The 14,586-nt window shown below is 39.4% G+C and overlaps 1 protein-coding gene across 4 annotated transcripts in view; it reads right to left on the reverse strand.

The window, feature by feature from the left end:
• Window positions 1-4,283, reverse strand: part of ATR (ATR checkpoint kinase) — a gene marked incomplete at its 3' end in the record, with an annotated part of 105,715 nt that extends 101,432 nt beyond the window's left edge. For 2 of the 4 annotated variants that reach the window (XM_081301673.1, XM_081301672.1), the window contains exons 1-2: window positions 3,827-4,283; window positions 550-641 (exon numbers count right to left, since the gene is read on the reverse strand). In XM_081301673.1, the coding sequence (XP_081157799.1) occupies window positions 550-641; window positions 3,827-3,885 (151 nt within the window). In that variant the 5' untranslated portion in view covers window positions 3,886-4,283. The remainder of the gene's footprint in view (window positions 1-549; window positions 642-3,826) is intronic. The other 2 variants (XM_081301675.1, XM_081301674.1) reach the window with 1 other exon arrangement.
• Between the last annotated feature and the right edge of the window lie 10,303 nt (window positions 4,284-14,586).

Consider the following 14,586-nt stretch of genomic DNA (forward strand, 5'->3'; position numbering starts at 1 on the left):
AACTGTGCCAAATATGGAATGAAAATTATAAGCCCTAAGTGAAATGCCACTCTATAATAAAAACTCCATGTAATCTCAAGAGATATGACACCTTCTTAGACTGCCACAATCAATAAAGAGTTGATTCAACAACTTACAGGGCTGGGGTTGTGGCTCAGCAGTTGAGCTCTTGCCTAGCATGTGTGAGGCACTGGGTTAGATCCTCAGCACTATATAAGAATAAATAAATAAAATAAAGGTATTGTGTCCAACCACAACTAAAATATAAATATTAAAAAAAAAAACAACTTACAGAATTCTAGTACCTCTTGAAAACAAAAGTAGCTACTCATTTAAAGAGTTTTTCCATACACAAGAATAAGAAACAACAACAAAAAATTTCTCTGTGGCACTTGCTATATCTCTACCTTTGGCACAAAATACTGCTAAAAAATAAGGGTCACTTGATCAAAGCTGGCCAAATATATTTCACATATAATATCTGATTTACATTACTGATAGAAAAACAGAATTCTTTTAAGTTTACATAAGAAATAACTGCTTTCTTACCAACATTTACATCTGTAAGTATTCGATCAATGAACTGACATAGAATTTGTCTTGGCTTCTGTACAACTGTATTATATTCCTCTGGCATGGCACTAAAATACAAATAAAAAGCTTTTAATCCAAAATTCTCTACAGTTGAACTTATCAAATGTGCTTAGTTTCAATGTTGACATATGAAGTATCGTTCTGCTTAAAAAAGAGAAAATCTAAACTCCTATCTATATAGAAGGGGGAAAAAGATATGCAAAATGACACCACAGAGATTCGAAGTGTAGAATCTAGACCTGCCCTGCCACTAGCTGCATATAGCTACTCAGCACTTCTCAAACTGTAATTCTATAGCCAATCAATAATAATTTACCATTTTTCTGTCCTCCTACTCCCTGGCAACCACCATTCCACTTTTCTTCCTCCATGAGTTTTATTACTATAGGTACCTCATGTAAGTGGAATAGAATCATACTTATCTTATTTCACTTGGCTCGTCTTCAAAGTTCACCTATATTGTAGCATATGTCAGAATTTCCTTCCTTTTTAAGGCTGAATTACATTTCACTGTATGTACATATCAGATTCTGTTTATTCAATCATCTGTTGATGGATGCTTGAGTTGCTCCCATCTTTTGGGACTATAAACATGAGCAGAAAAATATCTGTCCAAGTCTCTGCTTTCAGTTCTTTGTGGTATATAGCCAGAAGATGTGGTGGATCATATGTAATTCTATGTTCAATTTTTTTGTGTGTGGAACCCCCATAACATCATATCCCCACTAGCAACGCATAAGGGTTCCAATTGTCCCAGATTCTCACCAACAATTTTCTTCTTGGTTTTTTTAAAAAAATATGATAGTTATCACAGTAGGTATGAAATGGTATTTCCTTGTGCTTTTGATTTGCATCTCCCTAATGATTAATGATATTAAACATCTTTACACATGACCATTGGCTGTTTTTAGAACTTTGGGGAAATTTTATTTAAGCCCTTTGTCCATTTTCAATCAAGTTGCATTTTGTTGTTGTTGAGTTGTAGTTCTTTTTTAAAAAAATATAATTTTTAACTGTAGTTGAACATAATATCAAATATTTTATTTATTTTTATGTGGAGCTGAGGATCGAACCCAGTGCCTTGCACATGCTAGGCAAGCGCTCCACTGCTGAACCACAACCCCAGCATTCTGCATATTTAAACTCTATCAGATGCCTCTCTGGGCTAGAAATAGAAATTTGAAAATTACCAGTATATAGATAATATTGAAAGCAATCAGACTTGGTAAGACTACTTTGTAAGACAGCCAACATAAATAGGGCCAAGAACATAACCCAAAAGCAAATGGAGGAATAGTCAAAAATGACTCCCAGCTGAGCATGGTGGCAAACACCTGTAATATCAGCAATTTGGGAAGCTGAGGCAGTAAGACAGTAAGTCTGAAGCCCTCCTAGGCAACTTAGACGCTGTCTCAAAATAAAAAATAAAAGAGGCTGGGAATGTAGCTAAGTGATAGAGCATCCCTAGATTCAACCTTTAGTACCACACATACCAGACTCCCAGATTTTTGGGTTGAAGAAATGAGTAAACTTGATATCACTTTCTAAGATATCCCCATTTCAGTAAATGAAAGGAATTAAAACATGGAGACGTAGTTCAGTGGTAAAGCATGTTCTTAGCATGCATAATGCCTTATTTACTCTCCTGCGCCAAAAAAATAAAAATAAATTACAAAAAAAGTTGGGAACATTAGGACACATGAAGAATTTGTATTGGACAAGTTGAGTCTTAATTACATGAAATTGCTAGTACATAATTGTGTTTGTGTGCAATTCTATAGAGGATCTGGTTTGGAGAAACCTACTTGGATTCATCATATGGCAGACAGGAGTCAAAGGCAGGAGAGTGGAAAGATAACCCAGAAACTATTCAGAGTAAAGAATACTAACAGCAGAAACAAATGGGGCATTTGATGTAAATCCCTGACTTTGGGAGAGGGACCCACAAATTAGAACACCAACATCTCATTCTTTTTTTTTTTCTCCCCCAAAAGTCTGTCATGGTTAAATAAGGGAGAAAAAAAAAAAAGAAGAAAAAGACTTGACGGCCTGAATCTGAAACCAAGCCCTGACACCTGCTAGCTGTGGCTTTGGTTCTTCCAACTATTTTTCTTAATATATAAAAATAACATTGCCCCATACTAATCACGGAAATACTAAGAAAATAGATAAATGAGTACTGAAGTAGTTGTAATAAAAAAAGTCATGGCAATGAAAAACTATTAGACAATTCTCTATAAGTTTTTCTCTTCTTCTCTTGGAATGACTACAAACAACTGAAGGGTAACCTAAGCTCTACTGATGAAACATACTATTTATAAATCCAAGAAACCCGTAATCCCTGCTACTGAGGCAGGAAAATCCCAAGTTCGAGGTAGTGAGAACTGTCTCAGAATTAAAAATTTGTTTAAAAAGGCCTAGGGATGTAGCTCAGTGATAAAGCGCCCTTGGGGTGACCCTGGTATAGCAATCAAAACAAAACCACAGGGACGGGGGTAGAGCCTTGCCTAGCACGTGTGAGGCGCTGGGTTCGATCCTCAGCACCACATAAAGGTATTGTGTCCATCTACAGCTAAAAACAAAAGAAAAAATTAAAAAACAAGAACTGGTTTAACATGACGTTACTCTGGTGATTTATTGAAAACAGGCATATGTAAATGAAATATGACTTTCAAACTCTGGCAAGGCTGTGCACGCTTAGATTTTTGGTCCCTGCGTCCGAGCCCTCTGATTTCTAACTCCACTAACGGAGTACGGATTGGGCAATCGATGCCAAGAGACTTCAGAAGGGGCTTTCTTCACTCGGAAGAAAGAAATTCAACTGCCTTTTGCAGCTACCGATTTCCCTTGCCGAAATTCAAGAGCCGTGATTTTCCCTTCCAAAGCAGTTTTGGGGACAAAATATAAGCCAATCCCTCAAGGGACCATAAAGAAGAGAAACTGTCCCGAAAGCAATCGCGGGGACGCTTCCTTCCAGCCGCACCACACAGAACCTCCAGGTCGGGGCGAGCTCCCGGGCGCCCCCAAGGCCCCGCTCCGCTCCGCTCGGACCCGCTACCCGCAGGTCCGTCCCGACGCCCCAGTGTCCTCAGAACCGCCACTCCGCAGCAGGGGCACCTAAATCCGACGCTGGGCATTTTCCCTAGGACCGCGGCGGGAGAGGGGGACGTGAACCGCCAGCCGGCCCGGAGGAGGAGGACGCGGGACTCAAGACCGCCGGGCCTGGCCCTACCTGCCCAGCTCCCGCAGGGCCGGGATCATGGAAGCCAGCTCCAGACCCTGTTCACCCATGCTGAGCCAGCCCGCCACTCGTCAACCACGCCGCCGCGAGTTCCGGGTCTCCACAGCAGCCTCTGATGGGATGGCGGGGCACCAGACGGGGTCTCGCGAGGCTCAAAACTCCTGCCGGAAGCTCCTGCCAACTCGGTTCATCAAACATTGTTTATTTTCCTCTTAGGACCCGGGGGAAGCCGGCAGGCCACGGGGGCGGGGCGAGCAGGCAGAGAGGAGCGGGGCCAAATTGCTCCAGTGTCTCGCGGGCTGTGCGGATTCGGAGCAGCTGGGCTCTGCCCCTGGGGCGCTCCACGCTGCAAAACCCTGAACTGGGTAGGAAAGCCTTGAACGACCACCAGCCCAGACTCCTTCTGGAGTCACAGAAGTGAGAACTGAAACAGCTCAGCAACCGAAGGCCAACGGTTTCCCGGCACAACGCTGTCACATCTCAAAACGAGTGCTTCTCGCTTGGCCACCACTCTTGTCCAGGGTTTTTCTCCTGAGAGAATCTGGGGGGATTCGAGGCGCGGTGGCGCATGCCCATAATCCCAGCGCCTCCGGAGGCTAAGGCAGGAGGATTGCCAGTTCAAAGCCTGCCTCAGAAATTGAACTCAATTTAAATAAAATAAAATTTTAATTTAAATAAAAATTTAAATAAAATACAAAAAGGGTCTGGGGATGTGGCTCAGTGGTTAAGCACCCCGGGTTCAATCCTCAGTACAAAACAACAACAAAATCCAGGGCAGAAGTGGGCCTATCCTTGTCCTTTGGATTCTAGCAATCTTTTTCCTCCAAACGAAAGTTACTCTTCGGCTTCCTAGATTTAGGATCCTACCAACCTTTAATATTTAAAAATGGAATTTAAAATAATAATTTCTTTAATATTTATTAGTTTTAGTTGGACACAATATCTTTATTTTACCTTTACATGGTGCTGAGGATCCAACCCAGGTCCTCACACCATGCTAGGCGGGCGCTCTTACCGCTGAGCCCCTAAAATGATATTTGATTTAAAATAACATTCAGAAATGGACAACTTAGATCTGTCTCAAAAACATTTTTTTTAAAGGGTTGGGGGTGTTATCAGCGGCAGAGTGCTTGCCTAGCATGTGTGAGGCCTTGGGTTTAATCTCTGGTGCCAACCAAAAAAAAGAAAGAAAAAAAAAGTGATAGAATGACAACTAAATATGCTCCTGCCTCAGGGTCTTTGCATTTGCCGAACCCTTTGCCTTGACACTGAACTCCTTTACCATCTGATATTGCCCCTTTTCCTTCAGGCGTATTTGCTGAACAGATACCTCAAAACACCAAAGAACCTCATAAAGACTAGCACGCATACACTTTTTCCTCCTCATCTTCTATTATTTTTCTTCATGGGAATTAGAACCAAGTGGTATAGTACATATTATTGTATTGATGGTCTCTAGAATATATGGTCCTTGAGAACAAAATCTTGTCTGTTTTGTTCACTGTAATACTCAGGACCTGAAATAGTGCTTGGTTCCTAATTGGTGCTCAGTTAATATATGTTGAATGAATAATGAATCTTACAATGGAAAGAACATGATTTTAGGAGCTACAGGCCCTGCAAAAGTTCTCATTTGATTTGTTAGAAACTGTATGACCACAGTTAAGTTATTTAATTTCTCTATACTTCAGGGTTTTTTTTTAATCTGTGAAATAGCATGAATAATATCGACCTTGCAAGATACAGCACAAACATCAAATAAGAGGCCGTAGTCCTACAGTAGAAAATCATGTCTTAGTTTAAGTGAATGAACTACACTACTACATCTAGGCATCTACAAATATGAATCTTGAAAACAATACTGAGTGTAAAAAACAAATTTCAAAGGTATACCTAATAGTACAATTTCATTTATACAAATTTAAAACTACAAAATAATGCTTTGTGGGGTATACATGTATTGTAGTTTACATGTATACACAGGCACATATATATATACTAAAAGTATAACAAAATTAGGAGGATTGGGGGTATAGCTCAGTGATAGGGCATTTGCCAGGCATGCATATGTCCCTGGGTTTGATCCCCAGCTCCTCAAAAAAATATGGTTGGAAAGTATATATATCAACTTCAAAATAGTTGTACTTAGGGATAGGAAAAGAAGGGAATAAAATAATGAGGTTTTAACATATATCCAGGTTTTTGTTTGGTTGTTGTTTTTAAAAGTAGAATCTGAATTGCTGGGCATGATGGTGCATGCCTATAATTCCAGTGACTCAAGAGTCACTTGGTTCTAAGCCTTCCAGATAACATGGTTACTTTATAATCTTTCTCAATATAATTTTAAAACCATAACTAACATTTGTTACTTTTCAGTTGGTAAACTATTTCTCTCCAGTCTATTCTCCACTCTGGGGACTCCCAACTTTTTTGATCAATAGTATTGTCTAAATTAAAAGAATATGTGCCTTAATGTATACATGTTATTAACCATGTGTGTGTGTATACATATAATATGCCGCAGTCTGGCTGGGCACAAAATCACGAGCCACTCAAGCAGGAACAAACTTTATTTTTGAAACTGCCACCAATGCCCCATATGCTCCCGGGAAGATTGCCAACCCACGCAGCGTCACCCCAACAGGAAGTCCCTCCTCCGGAATTCCCTCCTACCGCACTTCCCCAACCAATGGGAACTCTCCAGGAGTCCCGTAGCAGGCCGAGGTGGACAGCAGGAATCTAATATCCATAAGAATGCAGATCTTAACATAATCATATCATCTCAATGGCTTGCTGGCCATTTTCAACCAAAAATGCCATGCATCATACTGCTTGGCTATGGCTCTTAGCATCTCCCCCCTTCTGTTTAATTAAGCAACAAGCAATGTGGCTAGGGACTGTGCCTGTTAGGTAGTCCAATTCAACATATGGTTCTTACCGGTCATCAGATGAACTGACCTCTAGGCGTCAGCCTCCTGTCTTAGGTTGATACCACTGCAATTGGATCATACCCGTCACTGACTACCGGTCCAGCATATAGCCATACTTGTGGATAGGCCTATGCACCAGTGGGGGGGGGGGTAAGGTTCTTTGCCTCACCTCTGTTGGCCCCCAAATTTAGACCATCACTAGTAGAAGGGAGGAGGATACAGAAATGCCACGACACCAAGCCAATTGATGGCTCCTTAGGAAAAATTGCATCACTAGTGACACATCAGCAAAGATACGCCAGCACTACCATAATTCGCTGCATTAACAGATAGTTCACAATGCGTACAAGTGATATATAGTCCAGGCAAGTTCTGCAAGCAGTTCAAAGCGGAGGAATCTATCAATATGTCCATTTCCTCCCAAAATAAATTGACTCATTGATTGAGCATTACTTGTTGAGTTATTATTCATTGATGCATCAGTTTATACAGTTTGTTGTGATAACTATCGAAGAAGTTGTAGTTTGGTTTCATCTTTGTCTTCACCAGCACTGGGATGAAAATAGGAATTCTGACAATGATGCTAAAAAAAAAAAAATTATGTAGCATTTCAACAGGTACTAAGAAAACAATTTTCTGAACAATTTACATTATCCTGAACAGAATTATTAAATATAATTAAAAGGAAAGGTGAAAGTAAACAAACAGATCTGTTAACCTCCTATTTGTTCACATATTAAAACAATCCTCAACAGCTGTTTAGCCAATTTAAATTAAACCATTAAAATCGCGTGAATAATAATTAAAAAAATTTGGATCCATTTATTCATGAGCGCTCCTCATATATGATATATGGACATACACACATACAGACATACAACACAAAACAGAAGTGTGCACACATAACATGCAACACATAAGACAATAGTAAAGGCCTTGTAGCTTTACTTAGGTGAAATCTCCATTGCAATGTTTAAAAACTCCACAGTCAAAAAATAAAACTGATCAGAAAAACATTAACCTAGGTCTCTATGAGCTCAAAAATAAAATAGAACTTTATGATGTGGGAAAACGCAATAATAAAATAGATATTGAAAAAAGCATCCTGGTTAATCCCTGTCGCAGATGTAAGAATAGCCAAGTTGGAGCTCTGGATATCAGCTGTTATGGATTTGAGTCAAATCATCTTCTTTTTGGTCTGTAGAAATTGTTTTGGTTAGTCTCTCTGGAATCCAAATCGGCTGCTGTTCTCCCTGTGGAAACACACAAACAGGCCACCGACTCCAGACAATCACTGAGTCAGGACCTTTCCATTGTCCTGTTAGAATATCCTTCCAAAGTACCTTAGGCTTATGTACATTTTTTGGATAAAAATGTCTTTCCACAGCACTAAGCCCTGATGAATCCAAATTTAAAAAGTTTAGAGTAAAAAGGGTTATTTTAAGTTTATCTTTGGGGGATATATACCCCTTTCCAATTCCCTCCTTTTGTTTTAATAAGTACATTTTAATAGTTTGATGAGCTCTTTCAACTATGCCTTGTCCCTGTGGATTGTATGGAATTCCTGTTATGTGAGTAATGCCAAATGATGAGCAAAATTGTTTAAAAGAGGTAGAAGTATAACCAGGATCATTATCTGTTTTTAACTGTTTTGGAACGCCCACAGTGGCAAAATTTTGTAAGCAATGAGCTATAACATCTTTAGTTTTTTCTCCGGCATGAAGGGAGCCCATCAAAAATCCGGAAGAAGTATCAACTGTAACATGCAAATATTTTAATTTTCCAAATTCTGGCAAGTGTGTGACGTCCATCTGCCAAATATGGTTAGGTATCAATCCTCTAGGATTGACTCCAAGATTAACTTGTGGTAAAAATGTCACACAATTTTGACATTGTTTTATTATATGTCTGGCTTGTTCTTTAGTTATTTTAAAATGCTTTTGTAAAGTATTAGCATCGACATGGAACCTTTTATGAAAATTCATAGCTTCTTCTATTGTGGAGAAAATAGTATGTCATGTGTAGATTTATCTGCTAATTCATTGCCCAAACTAAGGGCTCCAGGCAATCCTGTATGTGCCCTGATATGTCCTATAAAGAATGGATCTTTTCTGTCCCAGATTAGACTTTGTATAGTGGAAAACAAAGAGAAAACAGTAGAAGAAGGGGAAATACTACCAGCATCTTCAAGGGATACTATAGCATTAACTACATACTGACTATCAGAAAATAAATTAAATACAGAATCTTTAAACATCACAAAAGCTTGTAATACTGCATTAAGCTCTACCTTTTGAGCTGATTGTTTGGATACTAAAAATGTAAAAGTTTCATCAGGTGTAACTATTGCTGCTGTACCATTATTTGACCCATCAGTGAATATATTTGGAGCAATCATGATAGGTGTTTTTCTTGTCATTTTTGGAAAAATTACAGGATGCAATGACCAAAAAGACAATAAAGGATTAGATGGTAACTGGTTATCAAATGAAACATTAGATTTGCACATGATTATTGCCCAAGTATTTAACTCATTAGCTAATTCATCAATTTGATTCATAGTATATGGAGTAATAATTTTACTGGGAGAAATTCCAAATACTCCCTTTGCTGTTTTTATTCCTTTGAGTATTAATTGTCCTACAGCCTCAGGATACCTAGTAAGAATAGTGTTAGGAGAATAAGATAAATGTATCCACAATAATGGACCTTCTTGCCAAAATACTCCTGTAGGAATATTTTTTGTTGGTAGTACAATAAATAATAAAGGCAAACTTATATCATTTCTATCCAAATGCCTATTTTCCATATATGTTTCAATGCTTTTTAATGCCTTTCTTGCTTCAGGTGTTAACATGCGGGGTGAATTTGGATCTGATGGACCTTTTAGGATATCAAATAAAGGTCCTAGCTCTCCTGTTGGTATGCCTAGATAAGGCCTTATCCAATTTATGTCTCCCAATAACTTTTGAAAGTCGTTAAGTGATTTGAGTTGATCTACTCGTATTTGAATTTTTGGTGGACGGACCATGGTTGAGGATAATAGAACTCCTAAATAATTAACTGGAAGATTTAATTGTACTTTATCTATTGCTATCTCTAGATTATAATTTTTTAATAAATTTGTAAGTGTGGCATAACATTCTAGCAATGTGTTTTTATCTTTATGTGACAATAACACATCATCCATATAGTGAAATATTTGTAGTTCAGGATTTTGATTTCTAAGTGGCTGGATTGCTTTGTTAACATAAATTTAACACATAGTTGGACTATTAGCCATCCCTTGAGGGAGTACTTTCCATTCATATCTCTGATCAGGACCTTCATGATTTAGTGCAGGGATAGTAAATGCAAAATGTGGACTATCCTCGGGATGAATTGGAATTGAAAAGAAACAATCTTTAATATCTATAGCTAAAACATGCCAGGTTTTTGGTAAAGCAGACAATTGGGGAATCCCTGATTGAGCAGGTCCCATAATAACCATCTCATTATTAATGGCTCTTAAATCTTGCAATAATCTCCATTTACCAGATTTCTTTTTAATGACAAAAATGGGAGTATCATGGGGAGATACGGAAGGTTGTATATGTCCCTCTGCTAATTGTTGTTTGACCAGGTCATGGGCTACTTGTATCTTTTCTTTAGTCAGGGGCCACTGAGGAACCCACACTGGTCTTTCTGATTTCCAAGTAATTTTGATTGTCTCAGTGGCCCTTTCTGAAAACAGAATCCATGTCTATTTATTCCTTGATCTATTTGAATTGGTGCTGTCATACCTTGTTCTTGTTCTCTTAATCTTTTTTCTTTCCTAAAGCCTTGTCTAGCCCTAGTAGTGGGCATGTTAGGATTGATGTTATTTGTTAATGTCAAACCTAATTGATCTAGGACATCTCGTCCCCATAAATTTATAGGAAGATGATCCAATACATAGGGCTGTATAGTTCCTTCAAATCCTTCAGGATCCTTCCAATTTAATACCATTGCACTTCTATGGGGATTAGTTGCCACTCCTAGGCCTCAAAGCGTTTGAGTGGCTTGTTGTAATGGCCAATGTTTTGGCCATTCTTGACAAGATATGATGCTAAGGTCAGCTCCTGTGTCCAGTAGCCCATTAAATTCATGTCCTTGAATATTTAGTTTTAGCATTGGGCGAGAATCTAAATTTAAAGACAGCATAGCCCAATCCACAACTGTGGAGCCTAATCCCCTGGAACCTCTTTCTACAGAACGACTAGAAAATTTATCATGCAGGCTGGGTATTATTAATAATTGTGCTATTCTATCTCCTGGTGAAATTACTGCTATACCTCTTGGAGAACTAGCTATAATTTTTATTTCACCTTCATAAGCGGATCAATTACCCCAGGACTTATCATAAGTCCTTTTAGTGTAGAAGAACTGCGTCCCAATAATAAGCCTACTGTTCCTTGGGGAAGAGGTCCTTTTACTCCTGTGGGAATATCTTGAACTCCCATCTCTGGAGTTAGTAGTGCTCTGGTGGAGGTGCAGATGTCCAACCCTGCGCTCCCTCTAGTTTGTCTGATGAGGGATTTAATGGATAATGTGTCCTGGGCACTACCCTGATGGTGTTGCTGGGTTCCTCCATTGCTCCGTATATTTGTGGTTGTGGGCCCCGGAGCATTGGGCCCTCCAGTCCGTTTTTTGTCAATGGAGCCTTATGCCTTTCTCCATGATATCATGGGTAAACACTTGGTCCTTGTCCTTTTTTTGATAACGGAATACCCTCTATGGTGGTTTGAGAACGGCATTCATTAGCCCAATGTCTCCCTCTACAGCATCGTGGGCAAATACCCGGTATTCTATTCCTTTGATACCTAGCTTTGTTAAACCCTCCTCCTACGGGGCAATTCCTTTTAAAATGTCCTGTTTGTTCACAATTGTAGCATGTTTTTGGCCTAGCATCTAAAGCCTGTTGTACTGCTGCCAAGACTTGCCCTTGTTCATTAATGTCTCTACATAATTTAATATATGTGTTTAAATCTTCATGTCTCCATGGTCTAATGACCTCTCTGCAGCAACGATTTGCTTGGTCATAAACCAGTTGTTTTATAAATGGCATTGCTTGTTCTGTATCCCCCAAAATTCTGGAAACTGTTTGAATAAGCCTATCTACAAATTCAGCGTAAGGTTCATTAGTTCCTTGTATTACCTTAGATAATTGTCCTTGTAAATCTCCATGCCCCTGTAAAGTTTTCCATGCCCTAACCGCATCTACAGCAATTTGTGCATATACGCCAGGATCATATTCAACTTGTTGCTGTTGACCCTCATAAGGTCCTTTTCCTAACAACATATCTAGATTTCTTTGAGCGTAACCGGCTGCTGCATTTCGCCTAGCTGTCTCCATGCAAAATTCCTCATTGGCAACCTTCCATAACAAATATTGTCCTCCATTTAGCACAGATCGACACATGTTAGCCCAATCTGCTGGCGTCATGTCCAAGTTGGTAATGGATTCGACTATGCTCACAGTGAAGGGTGCTTGCGGACAATAGGTTGTTACAGCCTCCTTTAATTGCTTCACTGTTTTGAAATCTAAAGCACGGTGAATTTGTTGCCCTCCTGCCTGCTCAAGTACAGGGCATGCTAATCTTTGGGGTCCTGCCTCAGGATTCTGTCCATCAACTACGGGAGTTGAAGGCCACTCAGCTGTAGATGGAGCTGTTGGTTGAATTATGCCCTCTGGTGATAGAATGGAGTTAGTAGCAGCCTCCTGTTGTAGCTCCCCCCCTGATGGTTGTTTGTCCTTTAAGCTTTCTTCCTTTAAATTTTCCTCTGTCTGACTAGCTCGAGACCTTCTCTTTTGCTTGACCCAACATGTTTTCTACCATAGTCTGGACCTCTAACAATTTACTTAACAGTCTTTCTGTTTGTTTTTTACTAATTTCTAATCTACTATAAAGGTAACGCAACCCAATAAGATAACATAAAACAAAACCGAAACAGAATGAAACAAAAATGGAACAAAAAAATCGTTGTATCAATTTTCTCTTTCTCAGTGCCGAACAACTTCAAACCTTGAGCCAACCATTTTTCCCAGTTTGCCTGAGAAAGTTCTAGGGATAGGCATCTTGAAACAAAAACAAAATAAATCAAAACAAGAACACATTGTTTTTTGAAATGGTCACCCATTCTCTCGCCTTCCCTCAGGGGCGAGCAATTTTACTCACCTCCAAGCTTCAGGCGTCCCCATACGGGCCACCAATTGCCGCAGTCTGGCTGGGCACAAAATCATGAGCCACTCAAGCAGAAACAAACTTTATTTTTGAAATTGCCGCCAATACCCCGTACGCTCCCGGGAAGACTGCTGACCCATGCGGCGTTCTCCCGAACCCCAACAGGAAGTCCCTCCTCCGGAATTCCCTCCTACCGCACTTCCCCAACCAATGGTAACTCTCCAGGAGTCCCGTAGCAGGCCAAGGTGGACAGCAGGAATCTAATATCCATAAGAATGCAGATCTTAACATAATCATATCATCTCAATGGCTTGCTGGCGGCATCTTTCAACCAAAAATGCCATGCATCATACTGCTTGGCTATGGCTCTTAGCAATAATATATATGTTTTGTACTGTATTCTAATGTGATCTAGTGTACAGAGGTAAATTTGGACATAATACAACTCTCAGTTGGTTTATGTGTTCCCATCTCCCCTCTTTTATCATTTGGGGAGATGGAGTGTGGGAGAGACAGTGAGTGAAGCAGGAAGAAGAGAGTTTGGTGTGTGGATGTGGCTCAGTATTCCTGATACTTCCTAAGTTTGGGGTCCCAGGTCCAGTTGACAAAAGGGTGCCAACTAATGTCCTGGAGATTCCAGTCAGCCTGTATAGAATTGTCACCATTAATTATTAAACTACTGTTACTGTGGAAAATGACCACCAGATGGCGCTGCAACACATTGAATTGGAAATTGACTTGCATCTCAGAACAGGTTGCCTAAATTCTGTGCAAGTTTTATCAGAATACATTGTTGTTTCTGTTTTCCCACATTTGTGGCATTATTTCAGGATTTTCCTGTATAGTGCACATCACAAATAATACATTAAAGTAGAAATCTTAAAGAAATACTATAAAATAAAAACAGTTTTATACGAATTCCTTTCTATGCTTGAAGTGGACTTCAATAGAAAGCTTGGCATACACACAAACACACACTCCATAATTTGTGTTTCTAACAAGCTCCTATGTGGTGCTGGTGTTGTTTGGTGTTTGGTGATGTTCTACAAATCAGTCAGTGCAGCTTTTTTGAAACTTGAGTATGATTATACCATTCCCTTTCTTCAATTGCTTAGTTGTGTATTGAGTATAGCCAGATATAGACTAAGGTTAAAAGGGGGCAGACACATGTCTTTGATTTGCATTGGTTAAAAACTCAAATAATGGGGCTGGGGTTGTGGCTCAGCAGTACAGTGCTTGCCTATCATGTGTGAGGCCCTGAGTTCAAACGTCAGCACCACATAAAAATAAATAAATAAAATATAGGAATTGTGTCCAAAACCTCAAATAATGGACAAGAGAACTACAAGCCCACATTCTGAAATCTAATAAAGCCAAATAAATGGCACACTGCAGCCAAACTGCACTAATACATTTATCCCATTTAGTAGAAACACTACAAAAACCCATTACCAAATGGAATAAAAACAAAACGAAAGTTCTTATAAAGTAACACAACATTGAAGAAATTTAAAAGTACACCATTTGTCTTGCTATCCCTGTGGTAGTTTCACATCTACTATGACTTTGGTATAGAACTAGGACTTGGAGATAATTCAGAAATAAGAACATGAAGTAC

Source organism: Spermophilus citellus (genome assembly GCF_964194105.1).
Source record: "Spermophilus citellus genome assembly, chromosome: 7".
NCBI lineage: Eukaryota > Metazoa > Chordata > Mammalia > Rodentia > Sciuridae > Spermophilus > Spermophilus citellus.